This window comes from Lytechinus variegatus, chromosome 11 (assembly GCF_018143015.1).
Source record: "Lytechinus variegatus isolate NC3 chromosome 11, Lvar_3.0, whole genome shotgun sequence".
NCBI lineage: Eukaryota > Metazoa > Echinodermata > Echinoidea > Temnopleuroida > Toxopneustidae > Lytechinus > Lytechinus variegatus.
In genome coordinates this window covers 22,439,186-22,463,563 of record NC_054750.1, presented here as the reverse complement: position 1 = coordinate 22,463,563, position 24,378 = coordinate 22,439,186, and the positions used below count along the sequence as shown (strand labels likewise).

Genomic DNA, 24,378 nt, shown 5'->3' with positions numbered 1-24,378 from the left:
TATATGTCAAATTGGCATTTTGGTGGAAACGGATATTTTCACCGTGAGTTTGCCATCTGCGTGAAGTCATTGTGTGTTTTGTAGTAATTAAGTTGATCAGAGCTGATGGCTGTTTCGCCCCGCCCCTAGCCAAAAAATGTATTTTTTTTTCAAAATTGAAAATGTGTTTTTTCTAAAATGAAATGTGCCTTTTTTAGAAATGGAATACCCTTTTTTGAAGCAGGCGTACAACATCATAGATTTTGGGTTAGAAAACCACAAAGTTGTTGACTTGCGGTTCGCGCTCGCATCATATTGTTTAGTAAGGTACTCATCCTGTTTCTGATTATAAAAATGCTCATAATGTTCAGTTTTTAGGTTGGAATATTATACATTTCCACCTCGAACTTGGCACTCACATTATTCGATTGATGAATATTTATCCTATTCATTAGTTACTAAATGCAGTCCTTAACAGGTTCCTTTTCTGGTCAGAATATTAAAAAATTTAAGCTCGCGCTTAGGGCTCGCGTTTACTTTTTGGGTAGATTCAAACTTTTTTCATGATTACAAATACCGTTCCTCAAAATGCTTATTTTTAATTTTTTATTGAAATGTTCAAAGTTTGAGCTTGCGATTCGTGCTCGCAACATCTCACAAGGATGCGCTTTTAGCAATAAGACGCCATAATTATTGAACTTATTGTTACAACTTAAGATTTGAAACTCTAAATAAAGCCTAAATATATGTATTATCATGATCAGAAATCAATTTAGCCAGCTCAACTTAATCACTACAAAACATACGGCTTAACGCAGATGATAATTTCTTGGCGGAAATATCCGTTTGCATCAAAATTTCAATTTTGACGTTTAATAAGTGCCTTTTGGCCTGGCCTCCTTAACAAATATACGTTCCGCCGCCCCTGCCCATCTATCCTCATAACAACTGAAAAGCAACGGTGTTTCTACACCCCCCCCCTCCACCCCTCCATCACGCTTGCCCTTCCTATTTTCCCGACTTCGCCACAGATTATAACATTTATCGGATTAACGACCCTTATTTCGTTTTCGGATCAACGAACCTTCAGAATTACGAAGCTTCAAAATGAAGCCATAAATAATGTTCGGATTAACGAACCCTTTTTCGTTTTCGGATTAACGAACATCGAGGTATAGGCAACTTACTTGTTTCGGAATTACGAACCTTCGGAATTTTGGACCGTACCCGGTTTTTTTTCCCAGATAACATCAATTCATGACCAATCATAACAATAAAACAGTAACAACAGCATTGATGTTAATAGAAGCTAACAATCGTAAATACATACATGAATACACCATGTACAAGGAATTCAAACATCTTTATAAAACTTTCCCTATCTCCCCCCCCCCCCTCCTTTATTTTCATTACAAATCATTTATGAATGAAACAATCTTAAATAGTACTAAAAACTAGCTATCTGTAGGTCTATGTTTTTAGTATCATTTACTTGAAGCTCTGTGTGTTTATAAGAATTTGGAAATAATGAAAGCCCGTTGGTTTGACGTTATTTGCAAACTTTGTCCAAGATTAAATTAGAGGTTTGGGGCAACAGCCGCCAGACTGCTCCGGCACTGAACATAAGAACTTTACTTCTGACCGGCAGACACATCTATGAGGTATCTTTAGATTGGTTTCTCCATGTTATTGATTCGATAGATTGTCATACACATTCACTAACATCAATATGTCTAATAAAGACTGGTGAGTGAGAACAAGAAGGCAGCAGTCAGAAGAGATATGATGAGCGTCGTACATTCAGAGAACTGATCCAAGATTTAGAAGCCAGCCATCAGAAGATAGATGGGAAGCGTCGTCGAATCAGGGGATTGATCTTAGATCTAGAAGACAGCTGCCAGAAGAGAGACAGAGAGTGTCGTAGACTCGGGGGACTGATCTTAGATCGAGAAGACTTGCGATGATGAGTGTCGTCAAATCGGGATATTGATCTCAGATCAAGAAAACAGCTGTCACAAGAGAGAGGAAGAGTGTCGTAGACTCGGGGGATTGATCTTAGATCGAGAAGACAGCTGTCAGAAGAGACACGATGAGCGTCGTAGACTTGGGGAACTGATCTTAGATCAAGAAGACTGTTGCCGGAAGATAGGTGAGAAGCATCGTCGAATCAAGGGATTGATCTCAGATCAAGAAGACAGCTGCCAGAAGAGAGACGAAGAGCGCCGTAGACTCGGGGAACTGATCTTAGATCAAGAAGATTGTTGCCAGAAGACAGATGAGAAACGTCATAGACTTAGGGGATTGATCTTAGATCAAGAGGACTGTTGCCAGATATGCCAAAAGAGAGATAAGGAGCATCGTAGACTCGGGAGATTGAACGCCGGCATTCCCTGAAGGAAGACACACACACTGAAATGACAATGAATAATCATGAAAACAGGACATAATTTAATCATATTTATAGTATAATAATGACAGTGATAGAACAAACGATATCATAATCATATTTGTAAAATCTATAAAAAATAATGATAATCAAAATTAAAATTGTGATGAAAATAATATCAACAATGATGACAATATCAATAACAAAATCATGTGTAATTAAAGTTCTAATAATGATGACAATAAGACCAATATTTATGATACAAACAATAGTAATGATCATGATAATGAGGATAATTATATAAAAAATACAATACTGATTAGACACCAACATAGTCACGCTCTAAAAATGTTGACCAATATGGTGTTACGGACAATCAATCGGGTACAATAACATAAAAAATGGGTGTGAATTTTAGTTTGCATGCTTAAAAATAACGCGGATTTTGAAGCAAAACAAAAAACAAAAACAGTCCCAACTCGCAGGGTCAAATAGTGAGAAAAGCTTTAGTCAACTATCATTACATAATTGCATCAGACACTTAAGAATTATGAAAGGGGGAATAGAAACCCGATTAGTTATCCTGAATATAAAGGTACAATTGAAATTACTTGTGTTTTTTTTAATACTAATGTATGAACTTCATCCTGCTTAACAGGGTTACTATAGCGATAATGGTAAATTATGCTGAAGTACATCATTATAATATTTTAATTGTTTGGTACGTCTGACTTTTCGGATTTTATTTTCTATACGAGTCTCAGTTGCTTATCAAGAGGACACATTAGTTAGGCCTGGCTCACATATTTTGTAAGACTGGACATGAAGATTCCTATTATAAAATCTAAAAATTTGATTGAATTCATAATTTGTGTTTACTCAACCAACATAATAGAGACTATTTTAACATTCAGAATACAATTAGGGCTTTTATGCAACGTTTTTCAAGTCCTAGATATTATCATGGGTATCGGATTTTTTTTTGTCAAGAAAATGTGCGCCTCAAATTATTACCAGTCATAAATGTCACTGTTGCATTTTCTTCACTCCTCTGCATCGGAAATGATCCTTCTGCGTTGAGGAAAGTCCCGACCTCTACGTTGTAAAGTGTCGCAGGGACCAGTCCAACGATATCCGTCTCATAAATCATTCCATTATTTTCCCGCGTTAAGTTTGAAACAAGTGCCCTGTGGTTATCAGTTGGATCGAGCTTGTAGAGCTCGTACCCATCATGGGGACTCGATGGCGATGTGAGGGTTAGGCTGACAGAGACGTGGGTTACGGATGAGACAAAAAGACCTGACGGGGCTTCGGGACCTTTGAGACGAGACAGAGAAGGAACAAGACATGCCAAAAATATTCAATATTATTTGGGGGGTGAACCGAAAAAGGGAAGGGTTAATGATTAATACCACGATTATGTACATCATCCTCAAACTTTGGCAGCAATCTCATTGGACTTGACCCCCCCCCCTCATTTTCATATTTTGTAACGAAGCCTAGCTATATCCCCCTCCCCCGCCCCCCCAAAGATGAGCTAAAAGATCTCACGAAACGGCCACCCACGTATTTTTTCGATGATCCGTACCGTACCATTTTGACTACATTCATAATGGCATCATCGATTTTCAACAGAATCACCCACCCAGACCCCTCCCGAAGCCCGTATTCTGGACTGCGGTTTAAATGCGGCCATGTCCTATCTCTGCGCTAGAATTAATTATGAAAGCAAAAAAAAGTCAAAATTGCATTTACATGATATGTTTCCTATCTTTACTTGGCTCTTTCAGTCATGTTTTAAAGATGTAAAAAACTATTTTAGTAAAAAATATTCCAATCATTTTTCAATGATCTGAGTGTCGCATGTGCGAAAAAATTGAACATGCACTATTCGATATAATTATGATACTATGGGCTAACAATCAATGGTTAAACCACAAATTTAGATGAAAGTTAAGATTAATCTCGTGCTCAGATTGCGGGCCCGAGACTTTTTTGAATATTTACAGAAATACGTCGTCCTTTTACGACATAAAAATCTTAAGATACTGGCAATTTACAAATGAGAATGAAGTACGAAGACAACCTATTTAGATTCATCAAGATTCATGTACTAGTACAATGAGAGTCTATTCACCGCTTCTTATTTGTGTCGATACCAGGTCCGTGACTGGATTCCCGCCTCGTACTGTCACAGTAAAAACCGTCCCCGACAACAATATGGCCAGCTTTGTAGAAGATTCCACTAAGTCTGCCAATGGCTCGATGGCACTCTGTGGTACCGCTACGATTGTATAAGATGAAAGCCCATCCCTTGGTTTCCACTGGATAAAAGCCGATGACGTTGTAACGTTGGAAACCAATATCTCACCGTCGGCAATGGCTTCTGATAAATGAAGACAATGTGAAAAAAAATGGCGCAGATGAATATTGTAATAAGTGCTAGGGGCCACTTAGAGATTCTTTTATTTATTCGAATTTTGTGGGTGTTACCCTTTTTTAGAGATCAGGAACTATAATAGTTCAGAGCAAAATGATGTCTTTTTTTACCTTCTCAGTATGTTATGGGTGGTAGGTTTTGGCCAAGTGGACTTTGCAACTGTTTTGATCCGGGCGTGACGACCTATTCTAGCATGTATCCCGGGCTCAACTGGCTCCTGTTGAAGTTACCCGATATGGGTCCCTGTCGCTGTTCAGGATAACGGACAACGGTCACGGAGTGGAGCTCTGCAGGCGGTCTGGTACTCAAAACGACACTGTTCCCGCAACTCCTGCAGCCAAACTGATGCAATGGATCACTATTATGTCAGTTGCACAACGTCAGCAAGAGGAGGGATCCTGACAACTGTGGGCTCTTTGCATGTCAAGTGCTTAATGCAGGTTCAGCAAACATCCTCTAACTGCCTCTTCGGAGACAAAGGAACAGTTGTACGACCATCTGTATTCTATCGTCACAGCAATTCTTACTCCTTCTGCAAAGACACTTGAGGCTCTCGGAAAGGCAATAAAAAAATGCCAAGCGCATTGCAAAGCAATGTGCTAACAACTACTGGCTCAACCTCTATGAGAGCATCCAACCGGCTGCAAAATTCCCAACCACCAAGAAGATAGCACCACTAAAGTCTTCTACTAGAAAAGTGACCACAGCTTGGTCGTAAACGTCAGACGGAAATATGGGCTGAGCACTACCAGATTCTCCGGGATATTGAGATCAATAACACTACACTTGAGACGAGAGCATAGAGAATCTTTGACCAACATCATGTACCAGAGGGGGTGATCGACCGACCTCTGCCAAGTTCAAGAACACAGTTAACTCTCTTACCTGTTGGAAAGCTTCAGGAAAGATGCCACTCCTTCAGAAATTATAAAGACTGGCGAGGACACTTCTCTTCCAAACCATCTTTATGAGCTCCTCTACCAATGCTGAGAGGAAGGGACAATCCCTTAGGATATTCGCGACTCAAATATCGTCACACTGTACAAAAAAAGAAGTGATCAAAGTGACTGCAACAATTACCACTTGGAATATCACTCCTGAAGACCCTCGGACAGACCTTCGCCAGAGTGGTACTCAACGGACAGACTGCAGTTGCTTGTTGGCACGTACTGTACACCTAGAATCACATTGTGGATTCAGGTCGGGGAGGTCAACGTTTGACATGATATTCTCCATCAGGTAACTGCCGGAGAAATGTTGTGAACAGAGATCTACATTGTAATAATAATGATAATAATGAAACGTTTTTGTATAGCGCAAAATACATAAGCAAAGTTGCATGTCTCTAAGCGCTTTTCACAAAAGGAGTGGAGATGGAGGGGAGAGCACTGGGTTATTACATTGTTTACAAAATGGTGAATAGATGTGTTTTCAAGCTATTTCTTAACTTTTCGTATGGTGTATATTTCTAAGATATTTTGGCAGCTTATTCCATAAAATAGCAGCTGCGTGTGAAAATGATCTTTCCCCATATGACTTTGTCACAGTATGCACCTGTACTAATGACTCTTTACTTGAATGTAGCATTCTGTCAGGTTTATATGGTGTTAACAATTCAATGAGATACAATGGAGCAAACTGATGGAAACATTGGTAGCTAGGCGAATAGAAGTACTTTGTAGTGTATGCGGGATTGGATAGTTAGCCAATGTAAGTTTTTTTAAGACTGGGGAAATTGGTTCATGTTTCTTTGTTCGTGTTACGAGTCGCGCTGCTGAATTTTGAACGAGCTGTAATCTTTGAATTTGACGAGACGGAAGACCAAAAAAGCAAGCTATTACAAGAAAATGTATATCGCCTTTACTCTCGAAAGCAAAGGAGCTCATCTAGTCCCCAGTGTCAGTCCTCTCAGAGCATGCAGAGTGAGCTGAGCGAACGGTCCTGATGGAATTAGATTTCAATCTTTTAAAAGTGATTCTTTACCTTTTGTATTAAAATTGTAAAGAAAGATGCACACTTTCACTCAAAAAAGAAAAAAATCACTCTTAAAAGATTGAAATCTCATTCCATCAGGACTGTTCGCTCAGCTCACTCTGAGAGGACTGAGATTGGGGACCAGATCAGCCCTTTTGCATTAATAGATAGTATTGACCTTACAAATGCCTTAAAATATGGCCAACAGGAAGGCTTTTGGTTAATGCCTCTGAAAACGGTGCCTTTTATGCAACTGTATAAGGAATAATGACATTTGGAAAAGAAAGACCAAACATAAGTACACAGTTCAGATTGGCTAAAATAGATTAACAACTTATTCTTGCGAATGCCCCCCCCCCCCCCCCCCCCCCCCTCTTCCCTCGAAACTAATAGGATGGACCTGTTGCTCTGTAACCTATCACCATGGATAAGGCTGTGCAATTAGCGGTAACCAAAAGGGTATGTCGCTACATGCCCAGTCAAATTCAAATTTCCCGTGTTGGGCTAGTTACGAGCAACGTCATTACGATTTGAGGTGGGGGGGATCACGTACCAGTTCTTCCAAGGACCGAAGGATTGCTGTTCATATCACTTCTCTGCAATGCAAACGAATTACTTGCATCTAGGAGGGTTCCAACTTCGAATCTGTATACCAAATCACGTGATAAGCCGTTTACTGTACACTCAATAACATCTTCTGGTCGAATAGTGGCAGCGAGTAAACGTTCATTGGTTGAGTTTTTAATGACGTATACCTCGTATGCGTCACGTGGTGTCGTGGGCGGGGTCCAGGAGATTGTTGCTTCCGTACTGCCGATTTGATCCAGAGTAACATTGACTGGACTTTTTGGTGCTAGAAAGACAGAAAAGAGTGAAATTAAATAATAATAATAATCAAACAATAATACTACACGTATTTGAGAGCATTAAGAAACTTTGACCTACATGTACCAGTCATGGGTGATCGACCAACCTCTGTCAAGTTCAATAACGCAGTTAACTCCCTTACCTGTTGGAAAGCTTCAAGAAAGATGGCACTTCCGAAATTATAAAGACTGGCAAGGACACTGCTCTTCCAAACCATGTTTATGAGCTCCTATGTCAATGCTGAGAGGAAGGGAAAATCCTTTAGGATATGCGCGACTCAAATATCATCATACTGTACAAAAATAGAAGTGATCAGAGAGACTGCAACAATTACCACTTGGAATATCACTCCTGAAGACCGTCGAAAAGACCTTTGCCAGAGTGGTACTCAACAGACTGCAGTTGCTTGTTGGCACGTATTGTATACCTGGAATCACATTGTGGATTCAGGTCGGAGAGGTCAACGTTTGACATGATATTCCCCATCAGGTAACTGCCAGAGAAATATCGTGAACAGAGATCTCCATTGTATATCACCTTTACTCTCGAAAGCAAAGGAGCTCATCTAGTCCCCAGTCTCAGTCCTCTCAGAGCATTGGCGGCGGAAGCCAGAAAATTTAGGGGGTGTCCACCTGAAATTTTGGGATGGACATTGGTAAAAAAAATTGACAAGCGCCCCCAAAAATGTTTTGAACCTAAATTTTATGAGTTGCTAACCAAAAATTTTTTGACAAGCAAAAAAAAAAAAAGGTTATCAAAACAAAATTTAGGGGGGGGACCGTCCCCCCCCAACTAAAATTTAGGGGGGACACGTCCCCCCCCCCCCCCGCTTCCGCCGCCTATGTCTCAGAGTGAACAGTCTTGATGGAATGAGATTTCAATCTTTTAAAAATGATTCTTTACCTTTTGGAGTAAAAGTGTAAAGAAAGATGCACACTTTCATTCAAAAAAAGGAATAAATCACTCTTGAAAGATTGAAATCTCATTCCATCAGGACTGTTTGCTCAGCTCACTCTGAGAGGACTGAGATTGGGGACCAGATAAGCCCCTTTGCATTTTTAGATAGTATTGACCTTACAAAGGCCTGCAATATGGCCAGCAGGAAGGCTTTTGGTCAATGCCTCTAAAAACGGTGCCTTTATTCAACTGTATAAGGAATAATGAAATTTGGAAAAGAAAAACCAAACATAAGTACACGCTTCAGATTGGCTAAAATAGATCAACAATTTATTCTTGCGAATGCCCCCCCCCCCTTCCTTCAAAGCTAATAGGATGGACCTGTTGCTCTGTAACGTATCATCATGGATAGGGCTATGCAATTAGCGGTAACCAAAGGGTAATGTCGCTACATGTCCAGTCAAATTCAAATTTCCCGTGTTGGGCTAGTTACGAGCAACGTCATTACGATTTGAGGTGGGGGGATCACGTACCAGTTCTTCCAAGCACCGAAGGATTGCTGTTCATATCACTTCTCTGCAATGCAAACGAATTACTTGCATCTAGGAGGGTTCCAACTTCGAATCTGTATACCCAATCACGTGATAAGCCGTTTACTGTACACTCGTTGACATCTTCTGGTCGAATAGTGGCAGCGAGTAAACGTTCATTGGTTGAGTTTTTAATGACGTATACCTCGTATGCGTCACGTGGTGTCGTGGGCGGGGTCCAGGAGATAGTTGCTTCCGTACTGCCGATTTGATCCAGAGTAACATTGACTGGACCTTCGGGTGCTAGAAAGACAGAAAAGAGTGAAATTAAATAATAATAATAATATTCAAACAATAATACTACACGTATTTGAGAGCATTAAGAAACTTTGACCTACATGTACCAGTCATGGGTGATCGACCGACCTCTGTCAAGTTCAAGAACGCAGTTAACTCCCTTACCTGTTGGAAAGCTTCAAGAAAGATGGCACTCCTTCCGAAATTATAAAGACTGGCAAGGACACTGCTCTTACAAACCATGTTTATGAGCTCCATGTCAATGCTGAGAGGAAGGGAATATCCTTTAGGATATGCGCGACTCAAATATCATCATACTGTACAAAAATAGAAGTGATCAGAGAGACTGCAACAATTACCACTTGGAATATCACTCCTGAAGACCGTCGAAAAGACCTTCGCCAGAGTGGTACTCAACTGACTGCAGTTGCTTGTTGGCACGTATTGTATACCTAGAATCACATTGTGGATTCAGGTCGGAGGGGTCAACATTTGACATGATATTCTCCATCAGGTAACTGCCAGAAAAATATCGTTAACAGAGATCTCCATTGTATATCACCTTTACTCTCGAAAGCAAAGGAGCTCATCTAGTCCCCAGTCTCAGTCCTCTCAGAGCATTGGCGGCGGAAGCCAGAAAATTTAGGGGGTGTCCACCTGAAATTTTGTGATGGACACTGGTAAAAAAAATTTGACAAGCGCCCCTAAAAAAGGTTTTGAACCTAAATTTTATGAGTTGCTAAACAAAAAATTTTTGACAAGCAAAAAAAAAAGGTTATCAAAACAAATTTAGGGGGGGGGGACCGTCCCCAACAAAAATTTAGGGGGACACGTCCCCTCCCCCCCGTCCCCCCCCCCCCCCCCCCCCCTATGCCGCCTATGTCTAGAGTGAGCTGAGTGAACAGTCTTGATGGAATGAGATTTCAATCTTATAGAAATGACTCTTTACTTTTGGAGTAAAAGTTTAAAGAAAGATGCACACTTTCATTTAAAAAAGGAATAAATCACATATGGCCAGCAGGAAGGCTTTTGGTCAATGCCTCTAAAAACGGTGCCTTTATTCAACTGTATAAGGAATAATGAAATTTGGAAAAGAAAACCAAAACATAAGTACACGCTTCAGATTGGCTAAAATAGATCAACAATTTATTCTTGCGAATGCCCCCCCCCCCCCTCTTCCTTCAAAGATAATAGGATGGACCTTTTGCTCTGTAACGTATCATCATGGATAGGGCTATGCAATTAGCGGTAACCAAAAGGTAATGCCTCTACATGTCCAGTCAAATTCAAATTTCCCGTGTTGGCTAGTTACGAGCAACGTCATTACGATTTGAGGTGGGGGGGATCACGTACCAGTTCTTCCAAGCACCGAAGGATTGCTGTTCATATCACTTCTCTGCAATGCAAACGAATTACTTGCATCTAGGAGGGTTCCAACTTCGAATCTGTATACCCAATCACGTGATAAGCCGTTTACTGTACACTCGTTAGACATCTTCTGGTCGAATAGTGGCAGCGAGTAAACGTTCATTGGTTGAGTTTTTAATGACGTATACCTCGTATGCGTCACGTGGTGTCGTGGGCGGGGTCCAGGAGATTGTTGCTTCCGTACTGCCGATTTGATCCAGAGTAACATTGACTGGACTTTCGGGTGCTAGAAAGACAGAAAAGAGTGAAATTAAACTTTGAATAAACGTATTGATAATTATTATTCATTATTTCCTATTCGCGAAGTAATGAAGAATACATGTATGAAGCAGAAGGGAGAATAATTTATTTATTTATTCATGTTTTATTTAACAAAAATCAATAAAAACAACAGTGGAGGGTAGTCCGGTTCAGTTAAAAACTGGTTTACAACGGAGCCCTCCACAAATAAAAGAAACATAAACATGATAAGAAAATCAGAACAATATATAGTAAATAAATAAATGAGAAAATGAGTATAATGAAATAGTTAACATAACACAAATCGTAATCAAAATAAAAGTTTGAAAACATAGACAAAAACAAATCAAACAAACAAAAAGAAAATCATGATAAGGTGTGGCTGAACGTGGTATATCCCCCCCCACCCCCCCCCCACACACACTAGGCCAGGTTGTAAAGTTAAAGCATGTTGATGAAAGTTTTGCAAAGTTTTTTGAAGTTATTTAGGGACTTAGAGTTTTGTACGGACAATGGTAATTTATTGAAAATAGAATTTGCAGTGAATGAAAATGATCTTTTTTTGTATTCAGATTTAGGGTATGGTATTTGTAGACGATTTTGGCGGAATGTCTAGTATTATAAACAATGGGTCGTATAACAGATAATGGTTTCAAGTATTTTGGTGCAGAATCATTCCAAATTTTGTAAATTAGAATACATTGTTGGTATTTAATCCTCTGTTCAACGGATTGCCAGTCGAGTGTAGTTAACAAAGAACATTGTGAAGTTGAATAATCTGCATTCAAAACCAAGCGAGCATATCTATTCTGCAGTTTCTGTAATCGGGTTATATTAGTTTTCGAACAGTTTCCCCAAGCTGTAGAACAATAGTCAATATATGACAATATAAGCGCAAAGTATAACTGTTTTAATTGATTTCTGTTGATTAAGTGTTTAATTCTTCTTCTAATGAAGCGGTGATAACAATAAGACAGTTAAGGGAAGATTTGAAGAAGAAGAAGAGGAAGGGGAAAAAGTGTGGCAGAATAAGTAGGTGCAGGTAAAAATAAAGAGTAAAGGATTACGAAAGGCGAGACAGGGAGAAAAAGAAGAGCGATGACAAGGACAAATATAAAGACATTTTCATGTGATCAGGTGCGGATTCAGGGGCAGAGTGAGCATCTGCCTCATTCAGGGTGACCAGATTTCACAAAATGAAATACGGGACAATCGACAAAACAGATCAACAAAAATGACAAAGACGGCTACACAGTGAGTTACACCTGTGAAAAATTAAAAAGAATTGGAAGGGAGAGTGAACAAAAGAATGAAGGAGAGAAAGAAAAGACGAAAGAAAAGAGATGAATTGAGAAGAAAAAATAAAGAATTAAGGATAAAATGAAGGAAAAAAATAAAAGAAAGTTAGAATAAAAGAAAGAATAAAAGAGAAAAATGTTTCCGTCATTCTTTGAATTGAATAAACAGAAAGAAATAAAGAAAGAAAGAAAGGAAGGGAGAAAATAGAAAGAAAGGAATGGAAGAACAATGCAATGTGTGAAAGACAGCATAAAGGAGAGAAAGAAAGAAAAAGGAGGAAAGAAAGAATGAAGGAAAGAAAAATGTTTCCTTCATTCTTTGAAAGAAAGAAGCAAACAAAGAAAGTAGTAAGGGAGGAGTGAAGGAAGGAATTAAGGGAGGGAGAGAAAGAATAAGGGAAAGAATGAGAAGGAAAAGTAAAATGAAGAATGAAATAAAGGAGGAAAGAGAGGGAGGAAGAATTGAAGTGAGGAGGGAATGAAAACATAATGGAAGAAGAGAAATAATTAAGGAGAGGAAGGGAGAGGGGAGAGAAAAAATTAATAAAGAAAGAATATAAAAAAGGGAAATTTGATAAAGAAGACGGGTAAGAAAAAGGAGGAAAGAAAGAAAAATGAACACACAGAGAAAGGATCAGGATATATGGAACAAAAACGGGCAAGCAGAATGATTGAAGGATGAAGAAAGAAGAATAAGAAAGAAAAAAAGAAAAAGAAAGAAAGAGGAAAAAGTTCAAACTTCAAGCAAAAAAAATCCAATCTATAACAAAATCATAATGATATTTGGTGTTTTTCAACTATATTTTTAAAATAAAAAAAAAGTTTTAGAAATGAACAAATTTTCAAAGTGATTTTTTTTAAATCAAAAATTAGATGAAACATCGCGGTATCATACACAGCAAGACTCAAAACGAAAGCTGAAACAACCAGATCTAATTATGAAAACTCAATAACTTGTTTCTCTGAGATTACATCTCCAAATCAGTAATCTGAGAACCCATAATATAGTCATACAAATTTTCCGCCGATTTTGTGATTATTTTGGCATGTTTGGTGAAGAGAATCTGCTCAGATCCTACATGCCTAGCTATAGTAGTCTGCCACACAATGGCAGGAGGCCACTTCGTTTGCGATGTATTGGGTTAGCAAGAAAATCACCGCATAACTTGCAAAAGTTTATTTATCGATTTTATTGTTGTCTCTGCTTCATCATCTCTTGGTTATTTTGACGAAAATTCGTCACTTTAAATACATTTTGTTCAATATTCTGAAATACGGGACAAATGGGCGTCCCGGGAAGGGTTTGTCGGGACGCCGGGACAAAGAAGCAAAATACGGGACAATCCCGGGAAATACGGGACGTCTGGTCACCCTGGCCTCATTATTGTTATCATCATTGTTAGTATTTTGAAATAAGAAATGTTAAAGACTTACTAGTGCTTCCGGATTTCCGGAAGTGATGGGAACCTTTTGCCCATTTGTTTTTTTTTTTCATGTTTTTTTCCTTTTTGCTTTTGTTTTTGCTCATCAGCCTGAGAACTGTTGCTACTACCCCGAGTGGTAAATCATGGATTTCTTTTGAATCCCTGTAATAACTTGAAAATGTTTTCAATATTTTCATTAAAAAAACATTACTATCCTAAACCCGCGTTTGGATGAACAAATAAATGGGAAGAAACGGATCATGAGACAACCTCCAACTACGCAAAATAGTTCGATATTTCATATACATTTCTATTGCGCGATTGATGTACTTTACCGCTTCTTATTTGCGTTGACGCTAAGTTCAAAAACGATTGGCCATTTTGAACGGTCAAATTGAACACTGTGCCCGGAAGGAGGATGGTCAGCCCGACTTCTTCTTCAAAGATACCCCCTAAAGACCCGATGGCATCACTCGGTTCAGTTACGATTCTATAGAAGAGTACTCCTTCAACGGCTCTCCATTGGATATGAGCCGACGAAGATGTCACATCATAGACTAATATCTCCCCTTCAGCAATGGCCTCTGGAAATGAATAAAGAATAGATATTTGATCGTAGTGATAATCAACCGAAGTGCACTATAATATTTGATGACGATGAAAATGGGAAAGGATGAGGGGAAGAGGATATTGATTATAAAAACAAGGTTGATAATGATGGTGATGATGACAATGATGCTGATGACGATGATGATACAATCATAGGGAAGATGATGTTGTTGATTATGATGATGATGATGACGATGATGATACTGGTGATGATGATGATGATGATGATGATAACATGATATGTGATGTACCACAGGGTTCAATCCTGGGACCTTTATTATTTTTGATATATATGAATGACATTGTGAACACATCAGCCTTACTTTATTCGCAGATGACACCAACATATTTTATTCACACCACAACTTCAACATACTTGTTGCAACTCTCAACAAGAATTAAAAAAGTTAGCAATATGGTTTAAATCAAACAAACTTTCACTTAACATAGATAAAACAAATTTAATCTACTTCAAACACATTAATTCTAAACATATATTTCGCGATGATAATTATATCAATGATGTACCCATTAATGAAAAACAAACAAAAAAATTTTTTTTAGGTTTAGTGATCGATGCTAACATAACTTGGAGTAGTCACATTCGTAATATAAGCATGATGGTAGGAAGAGGCATAGGCATTTGTGTATAAATTAAAATATTTTGTCTCTCGAAGATCGTTACTTATGCTCTATAATTCATTTATCTTATCGTATATATCTTATTGTAATATTGTATGGGGAAATAGTAAAAAAAATCAAAATCGGTTCAATATTGCGCCTTCAAAAGAAAGCACTTCGCATTTGTCATCACTCCCATTATCTCGCTCATACAGATATATTTGATTTTAATACATTGAAGATCTACGATATTCACACTTATCAAATTGCTATTTTTATGTACAAATTTTCCACCGACACTATACCAACACATTTCCGAAATATTTTTTGTCTATAATAGAGACATTCATTCATACCCTACTCGAAATTCATCTGACTTTCACTTAACAAACCCAAAACTAATACTTGCTCACAAAAAAATACGGCATCACGGCCCAGATATTTGGAACAACCTACCGAATGATATCAAACAAGCTGCATCTCTTATATCATTTAAAGCTTCACTACAGAGGTAACTTTTATCAAAATACTTATAAATTCTCACCTACAAACGCACTCAATTACACACACTTCAACTTGCCCCTTTTCTTCCCCCTTTCCTTATCCTTTAAGCAATATAAGTGACATCACTTTTAGATAATAAAGACCCGGTATTTTTTATATGGTTTTCATGTAGCCTTCTCTTTTCCCCTGGCTGCTATTATTTCAAGCTTTCAGCTTACGATAGCTGGCCTCTGCATTTAGATTTATGTGTTATTGTTTACATGGATTATGTCTATATCTACTTAACTACTATACAATTGTCACCTTTGTAACTTGATCATTATGTATATATGATGTCATACATAGTAAAAACGCTGTTTAAGATTTTATACAACGCTGTTTAATGTATGAACCTTACAGTTTTTGTTTAACTGTTTAAACAATCATGTTTAATTTATTGAAGATAAGATATCAAAAATTTAACTTTGTTGCTTAAGATTGAAACACGTTTTTAAACTGTTTGCTCAATATCTGTATAAGGTTCATATAGTAAACAGCGTTGTATCATTTTTTTTTTTTACTGTGTATCATTGTTACAATTTTGCGGTTTTTATTTATTAATAAATGCAGAAATACCTGCTTAAAAAATAATAATTATGATGATGATGAGGAGCAGATGGTATTATCAGGATATAGATGATGAAATATTCTTGGGTTGATAGTAAGGATGATGTTGATGGTCACTAGGAGCATGGTAATGGTCATGGTGTAGGTGATGATAATTACAACGACATTTGTGAATAATAATCTTGACGATTGTGATGGTAATGGTGGTGGTGATGACATCTATTAATGATAACCAAAAACATATGACTTTTAGACAATGTTCAGCCAGATTACCTGTGGAAACAGTAGTATTCAACGCATCACCGGCGCCGCTACCACTCCATGGTATAACGGTAATCGTGTACTCCACTTCAGGTCTGAGTCCGGTTATCTGATACGACGTATCGGTTGTGTTTATCGGATATCCGGTCAAGCTATGACCAGAAGGGGCGACTATGTCGACCATGTAATGGTTCCAAGATGACCCTGCATCTGTTGACCACGACACGCTGATGTATGTTGGGGTATTTTCGTCTACACTGATGGAATCAATTCCTAATCCATCCTGGAAATAAGCATAGATTTAATAAAAAGTGTATGCTTAAAACAAACATGCTGTATATCTCCCAACACTGATAGCCAAGAAATAGGAACAAAAAGACATTTGTAGAAATATAATTCTCAATTCTCCTATTCGATACTGCACAGATTTACTCTTTCACAGAAGTAGAAACACACTGGTTAAAATGACATTTTCATTAATGGAAAGCTACTTTTCAAAGTAGACATTGGTCAGCTGTGTGCTGATGCTTCTAAATTGATTGATGGACGGTGCCACAGAATCGTAAAAACTACTTTGGATAACAACTGCACTGAAGTTACTGTTAGCAAGACCTCTGCCCCCCCCAACTTTTTTTATGATTGGAGGGTCCTCTCGCTTCAAAACTGCTTCGCGGCCCATGCTTCGTGGGGGAAGGGCCACTTCCATTCACGAGTGGATACCATGCGCGACCATGGGGTCTCGAAAAGCACCCTAAACACGTAATTTCCATATTCTGAAAATGCACCCCTTAACAAGTATTGGCGTGTGAAACCCTACCCTTAACAAGTATTGGAAACAAATTAAACGATACTCTTGGCAAATATTCCCTGAAATGAACCCCTAAACAAGTACAGGAATGTTTTATTGTTGCGGGTCCTTCGGTCGTCGGCTTTACCTTATTTGGTTTAGTACGACCCCACCTTCTACACCTCGCGCAAATCGGACTCTAAACACGAAGTGTTGGGGCAAAAAGGACATCCTTTATAAAACATTTTGATTTTGTTTTATCATCCCCACAAATTCGACCCTAAACACGTAATTTTCCGAGCGAAATAGATACCCTTTTTTTCACTATATTTGTGTTATTGACACCCTTATCACGTTACGTACGTAACGTGCCCTATCGTGAAAAAGACATTATTTTTACGTGTTTTTTTGGTCGTGCATGGTATCCACTCATCAATGTAAGTGGCCCCCGGGAGTGCGCCGTGGCACACACCGAAGCAGAATGAAGGAATTGGCTTATGTAGGTTACTTAGAGTCTTCTTCACAACAGTGATGAATGTCTGACAGAGCTGACACAATATGATTTAAAAATGATTTGTTATTATGTGTGTGTTTCTGTCAATGGTAACATACATTGTGAATTGAATTGAGAATTATTGTCACGCCCAGCTGAATCCCGGGCGTGCAATAATTATACCCCCTGCATCGACCCCGTAACACAAAAGATTTACATTCGACTGAAATTTTTCCTCATGAATTATCATTGGTTGATCACGTGGATAGTGGATTTAGTGCATTCCACTGTATGATTGCTTTAGGCGGAGACAATAGTTATTAGTGACGTCGTGGTCTAGTAGTTAACCCTAAATAGACTGGGCTATTTCGACACCTAAGAAGACTGGGGGGCTGATTCAGCCCCCCCCCCTTATGATCTTGGCCGTCGATCGCGCGATCGCGACGAAAATTGGCACACGCGTTACCCATGGCATTATCTACAAAACTATAACATCAAATTCCGCAAAAAATCTCATGCCTCATGCTAATTTATGCGTAAAATCATAAGTTTGCTCTAATTAATAAAATAATGCCCCTGAAATGCTAATTTTTCTTTCACATACTCTAGATAGGCATCTGATCAAATTGATTTTTTTTTAAATTTCAAAATAACATTTATTTTCTTATGTATTCTATTGTTTTCTAAATTTCTTATGTATTTCTTTGTTTTTCGACTTTTTGTTTTTTATTGTTTTTTCAATGGAAATTGTTTTGACCATAAATAAGATCAAATTAATTGATTTTAAGCAGTAAAAGGAAAAATAATGATACATTTATGAATTTTGGCGAAGAACACTATTTGCATTGGATTTGTACACACATTCACGTTTTTGAGTAACTTTGGGTCTGCATGCACTTACGAAATGTTGCGTAATTTTGGGACCGCGTACCCGGGGGTTTAAATTTTGGTCTCAAAAGTTGCGCGAGACTTGAAATTAAAAAGTCAGCGAGCAACGCGGTCAAAAAATTTCGCGCGGCGGATTTATCATGAAAAATGTCGAGGGGGGCTGAATCAGACCCCAGTCTTTTTAGGGTTAAGAGTCTCGTCTTTCAATCTGAAGGAAGTGGGCTCGATTCCAAGCCATGGCGTGTTTTCCTTCAGCAAGAAATATACCTACATTGTGCTGCACTCCGTGCACTCAACCCAGGTGAAGGAAGTAATTCTTCGGAAATCTGTGCGCACCAGAATGTGTAGACTAGCTTATTAGCCGGGGTAATATAGGAGCGCCTATAGCAAGGTGGATACGTGCGCTATACAAATTCTATATTACTATAATTTTTTCATCATTATTATTTGTTTATTTTTTGAATTATTATTCATTTCTACTAAACAGACGCTTTCTTGAACATAGAGAAGCTATTGTCAAAAGCCCTTCATAACAAACGAGTCTTTGTCAAAACAGCAGCGTCGTTCTTGACTCTGCATGGACAAACGACATATGAAGAGCTCAATTTGCAAAAGGTATAGATCCATTTTTCATAAAATTTTATTTGATTGTTTTTGTTTTGGTCTCAATGTATAGACTCTTGGTAACTCTAGAAGATGATACCAAACAAAACAAAAGTTGAATTTCCCATTAAAAAAGTGAAAAAATGACGAAAGAGAAATCACCTTTTTTCAAAAGGAATTACATCCATTTCAGTTTGTTTGCAAAAGGGAATAGATCCACAAAGGAAATCTTTGGAAAATAATATTTAAAAAATATCAAGACAGGTATATTTCTTTTGTACCTAATTTTATGTTTAAGCGGTACGGTATCATGAAAATTTAGTTTCGCGTAAGAATATTGCAATATGGGAGAATGAAAAAAAGAGATTTTCTTGGAGAGGATCTAATCTCTTGGAAACAGACTCTTCTGAATTTGTTGAATTGGTTTAAATCCATTTTTAATAAAATTTAATATATTTTTTTTTGTCTCAAAACCTGTAGATGTTTAGTAGTTCAGATGATACCAAAAAAAATTTAAATTCCCATTAAAACGTGAATAAATTTGGCAAAGAAAAATCTCTTTTTCATTCAAAAGAGATTGGATCCATTTCAGCTTGCTTGAAAGATGGGTTAAATCCACATTGGTAATTTTTTTTTATTATTGAAAAAAAATGAAGACATATATCTTTTAAACCCAATTTATGTTCACAGGGCAGGGAAGTACATCGTGACAATTTACTTTCTCATAAGAATATTGCATATGGGAGAATAAAAAAATGACTTTTCTCGGAATCGTCCAAAGTGGATCTAACCCCTTTTGCAACCAAACCCTTCATATTTTTCTAACTTTTCATCTGCTCCGACATTTACGATGATCAGCTATCCCAGTTAGCCAATTTTCGACAAAGACCTCAGCTGTTCATTGTGATTTGACAAGGATTTTATTTAGATTTTGATGTTGTAGATTCTGTCCCCGTTGTAATGCGAAAACTCGCTATTGTCTTTGCCGTCACACTAATCGCAAGCGATAATAATGGTGATTGATGATTTTTTTTTACCTGATTGCTAAGAAAGCATGAATGCTTGTAAGCAAGCAACCAGAGGACCGACGGCTTAAGGTCCCCTCCGAAGGACCTGGTACTGAGGATTAATGCCTTACCAAAGGGCACTAGCGCACCAAGTGGGAATCTAACCCGGGTCACCGGAATACGAATCCCCCGCTCTACCGACTGAGCTATCGCGCCTCCTCGACTGAGCTATCGCGCCTTCACAATGAGGCGAAACTTCAGAGAAAAAAGTGAAACTCCCTGTCATTTCCTATCAAATTAATGGAGATGTATGGTTTTAACACCAAATTCATCCCAAACTGCATAACTAATGAATATTCAAAAGGGCAGTGCCAGGATATTTTGACGGGGGGGGTGAGACGGCCTAGAATGCCGTCATATTTTTTTTTCTCAATTGATTTATAAGAGTGTTATAATACAATGTCCAAACCTTTCATTCTTATGTTCTTATTCATTATTTCTTCCCTTTCTTCCTCCTTTTTTTAAGTATACGACAGTAACCTCCCTGGCATCCCATCCCCCTCTCCGCACCATCTCTGGCGCTGCCCCTGAAAAAGTCTGCCTTTACATACTTGATGCAATATTTTGCTTACGTGTCGTAAGACGCCTAACTTATAACATTACCGACCTTAAAATAAAAATTACTGGTCAAACGCATGCGTTTAATTTCTCGATAAACGAAATGACAAACACGATTGGGGTATTTTCTGTGTAGTAATGGAATGTCAGATGAATCTTGTCATTTACACCCACCCAAAGTAATAAAAGATAAATAAATAATAATAAAAAACTTCAATTTGATATATCATTGATCACGATAAGATCTACACATAGCATAGTATAACGTGCATTTAAGGGACGAATAGATTGAACTGACATGGCTCATTATTACCGTGTTTACACAGTGACTCGGCTTGGGAGTTCGACACGGGAGCCGTGCTCAACATGGCAATATTTTGCTGTGTAAACGCGATCAGTGTGGTCCGCGAGTCGTGTCGAACACCAAAATGGAAGGTTTCACACCGGGAGCCGAGTCAGACCCGCCTATTTTTATCGTGTGTAAACAGAAAGCCGTATCGAACCCACATGACCTAGGTCAAACAGGGCACATCCGTATACATGTATTCTTCTTCCGTTCGTGATCCATGGGTCGTGTCGAACTTGCCTTTTTTGTTTCAGTATAAGCGCGATCAGTTGCCCTCTTCGAAGCGTTTGATTGAGGTTTCCACATTCGAGCCGAGTCACTGTGTAAACACGGTAAAAATTCCTCAATAAAAGTTTCAAATTTTCCCAACTGTTAAGACTCCCACCCCTTCGAATCTAAATGCAGTTGATTGAAAATTTTTAATATTTTCTCTTGTCGAAAACGCTCTCCGAGCACTGAAAGTGAAGAAAGTAATAGTTTCATTAATTGCCACTGAGGAGAAAGATATTGATTGAAGCGTACACATCGGATAGAGCTGATAATCATCAATTCCATTTCAATTAAACATCTATTTTTCTTCACTTCAATTTAATTCAATTTCATTTTATTCAATCATTTAAAAATCAATATACAAAATCATACATGAATGTACAGCCAGTGGCGTAGCTAGGATTTTTTTTCCCCGGGGAGGAGGCACTGGGGGTCCTTGCCTTTTCAGGGGGGTCACCTGCCATTTTCCGGTGTGTGTGTGTCACAAGAGCGAATCCGACTTTCGCCAAATAGGTGTCGGGGCCCGAAATTATCTTCACCTATATTTTCCCCGAACAGTCACCTCTTAGTTTTATTTTTATAAAACAACATAAACATGAAATAATCTCATAAGCCTTATGAAAAGTGTGAGCGCGAAGCGCGAGCGATTTTTTTTTATTTACATGTATTTTTTCCTGAAAATTTAATTTTTTTTGCAATGTTATGTGTGATCCTGAACAAGATTTGTATGTAACTAAATGGTTACTGCGAACGCCAATATATTTCAATAATGCGAGCGCGAAGCGCGAGCAAACTTTTTTTGACATTCCGACCTAAAAATTGGTCATTCTAATTTTTGTATTAATAAATGGGGTAGGTATGTAAATAAACAATGGATGCGAGCGCGAAGCGCGAGAGGAAGAAAATTGAAATATTAGAAATTTAAGCGGGGCACTATTCATAATGATAAATAGAATAAAGTCCATTGGGTATCACTAGTAATGCGATCATGAAGCGTGAGCAGACAATTATTGATATTCTGATGTGAAACTGGATAATATAAAAACATTTTAAATAAAGAACACGCAGGCTATCGCGCATGTTTTAGATTTAGACCTAGAATCTGGGCATTCATTTGATTAATTTATGGAATATTATGAAATACACGTAGACAATATATGAACTTGGAAAATCAAACAATGTGACCACGCAGCGTGAGCTTAAAATGCTGATATGTAGACCATAAAACGGACATATCACAGACCACTTAAATTTGTAAATGAAAAAAAAAAAAAATGAAAGCTCGATGTCCGAGCTAAAATATGTTTTGTATATTGACTTCAAAACTTGCTCCATATCAGCCTATCGAGCAAGATATGAATCTCATCGAACAGGCAATTTTGGCGCGAAGCGCAAGCAAGAATTTTATGTAGTAACATGAAATATTTGTTTTTTAATTGCAAGTCGTCCCCTCAAATTATTTCATTCACTCGTCTTCCTTCTCTTATATTTTCTTTTTCTTTTTTTCTTCTTTTCCTTTATTCCTTTCTTCTTTCCCTTTTTCTTTTCTATTTTTTTTGCTCTGCCATTTTTTCTAGTGGGCACCTGGGGGGCACACCAAATCTCAGGGGGGCACGTGCCCCCAGACCCCCCGTAGCTACGCCACTGTGTACAGCGTAGTTTAAATGATTAGGGTGCCCCTACCCTAAATACCAACACCGGCATGTTTGGAGTGCACTTTAAGAGTGTTATAAGTAATTAGGGGATGTAATTATTCATATGGGTGTCTAAATAAGCAGAGTATATTTAACACCGGAGTCAAATGATTGATGTGGTCCTCTGACACCGAATAACACCACATAGTTTGCAGTGAATCCTCATCAACAAGTCTCATGCCTAAACATTTTCTCCACATTCCTTGAATAGCAGAGCTTACTTACAGACGAAGAAAGCGTGAGGAGTAAGATGATGAAAATACCGATCATGCGACTTCCAGCCATCTTCCACTTCGAGATCGAGCCCGTGGTCGAGATAAAGTTTCATGCACGTCCGCGATTACGTTCACCCGGCGAAATAAGAGTGAATACCAATGAGTCTGTTGATCATAATGTAATGACCTCAGTTTTACATATCCATGTTTATACCCCCTGGATGTTATAGCATGTTTAGGGCGTGAAAATGTTTGCCGAGAGTCGTGGCAACTGGAATACAAACCGCAGTCGGCAGGTGCATAATAAAGATTCAACTCTCTTTGATCTAAAGGCTAATCTTGCAATATGAAAACAGATAATAGGTAGATTTCCGATATCAGTGATTTTTCATAAAGAATGTTCATGATGATCATGTCAAGAGGAAAGAATATTACAATAATTTTTATGAGTGGTTTCCAATATCATGTATATTGTTAAGAAACCCTATAGAGAACCACGGGCTCTTTGTATAAAACCATTCGCATAACAAGTCGCCATGTGGTAATCATTGCATGACAATTTTATTATTCTTGTACTGCATGAATATTATACATGTAGACATTGATAGAGGGAGAGTGGGACTAAGTTAAATTCAATTCTTTACTTTTAAAATTACTTTTTTGAAATTTGATAGTCGGAGAGAGACACACAGAAGGGTCATTATTGCCTCATACCATAAAAAAAGAGGGAGACAAGTTCATGTCGCACATGAAATAGTTACTAATCATGTAGGTCCGTTATAATTGCCCTTTCAATGGAGGCAGAAGTATGAGGGCTTTTTATTCATTTTTTAGCCTATTGAAGAACAGTTCTTTAATGGCTCGCTCATTTACACAATGGCTAAATAATTATCAGTTTTTCAGAACCTTTTATCAGGATTAATTAGCCCTACAGAATTAAACACAAAGCCATCTCGAACTATAAAATTAACGATTAATCCCCCCTCCCCATGAAACGCTTACAACGGAAGATACTGATAATGTAGATCATGAGGCTATTGTTTTTCAAAAGACACTTTTAAAAAGGGACAAATTTCGATTAGAATCTAATAATAAG

At 38.1% G+C, this 24,378-nt stretch overlaps 2 protein-coding genes across 2 annotated transcripts; both read right to left on the bottom strand.

The window, feature by feature from the left end:
* Positions 1-1,389: 1,389 nt before the first annotated feature.
* On the bottom strand, positions 1,390-4,465 carry LOC121424262. Its single transcript, XM_041619882.1, has 3 exons — positions 4,426-4,465; positions 3,380-3,682; positions 1,390-2,369 (listed from the first exon to the last, which is right to left on the bottom strand). Exons 1-3 carry the CDS (start codon positions 4,463-4,465, stop codon positions 2,287-2,289), a joined length of 426 nt encoding a protein of 141 aa, XP_041475816.1. The 3' UTR covers positions 1,390-2,286.
* A 29-nt stretch (positions 4,466-4,494) lies between these two features.
* On the bottom strand, positions 4,495-23,352 carry LOC121424261 (fibronectin-like). The gene is made up of 6 exons (XM_041619881.1): positions 23,293-23,352; positions 16,374-16,644; positions 14,096-14,344; positions 9,077-9,376; positions 7,333-7,632; positions 4,495-4,751 (listed from the first exon to the last, which is right to left on the bottom strand). Exons 1-6 carry the CDS (start codon positions 23,350-23,352, stop codon positions 4,495-4,497), a joined length of 1,437 nt encoding a protein of 478 aa, XP_041475815.1.
* Positions 23,353-24,378: the final 1,026 nt, after the last annotated feature.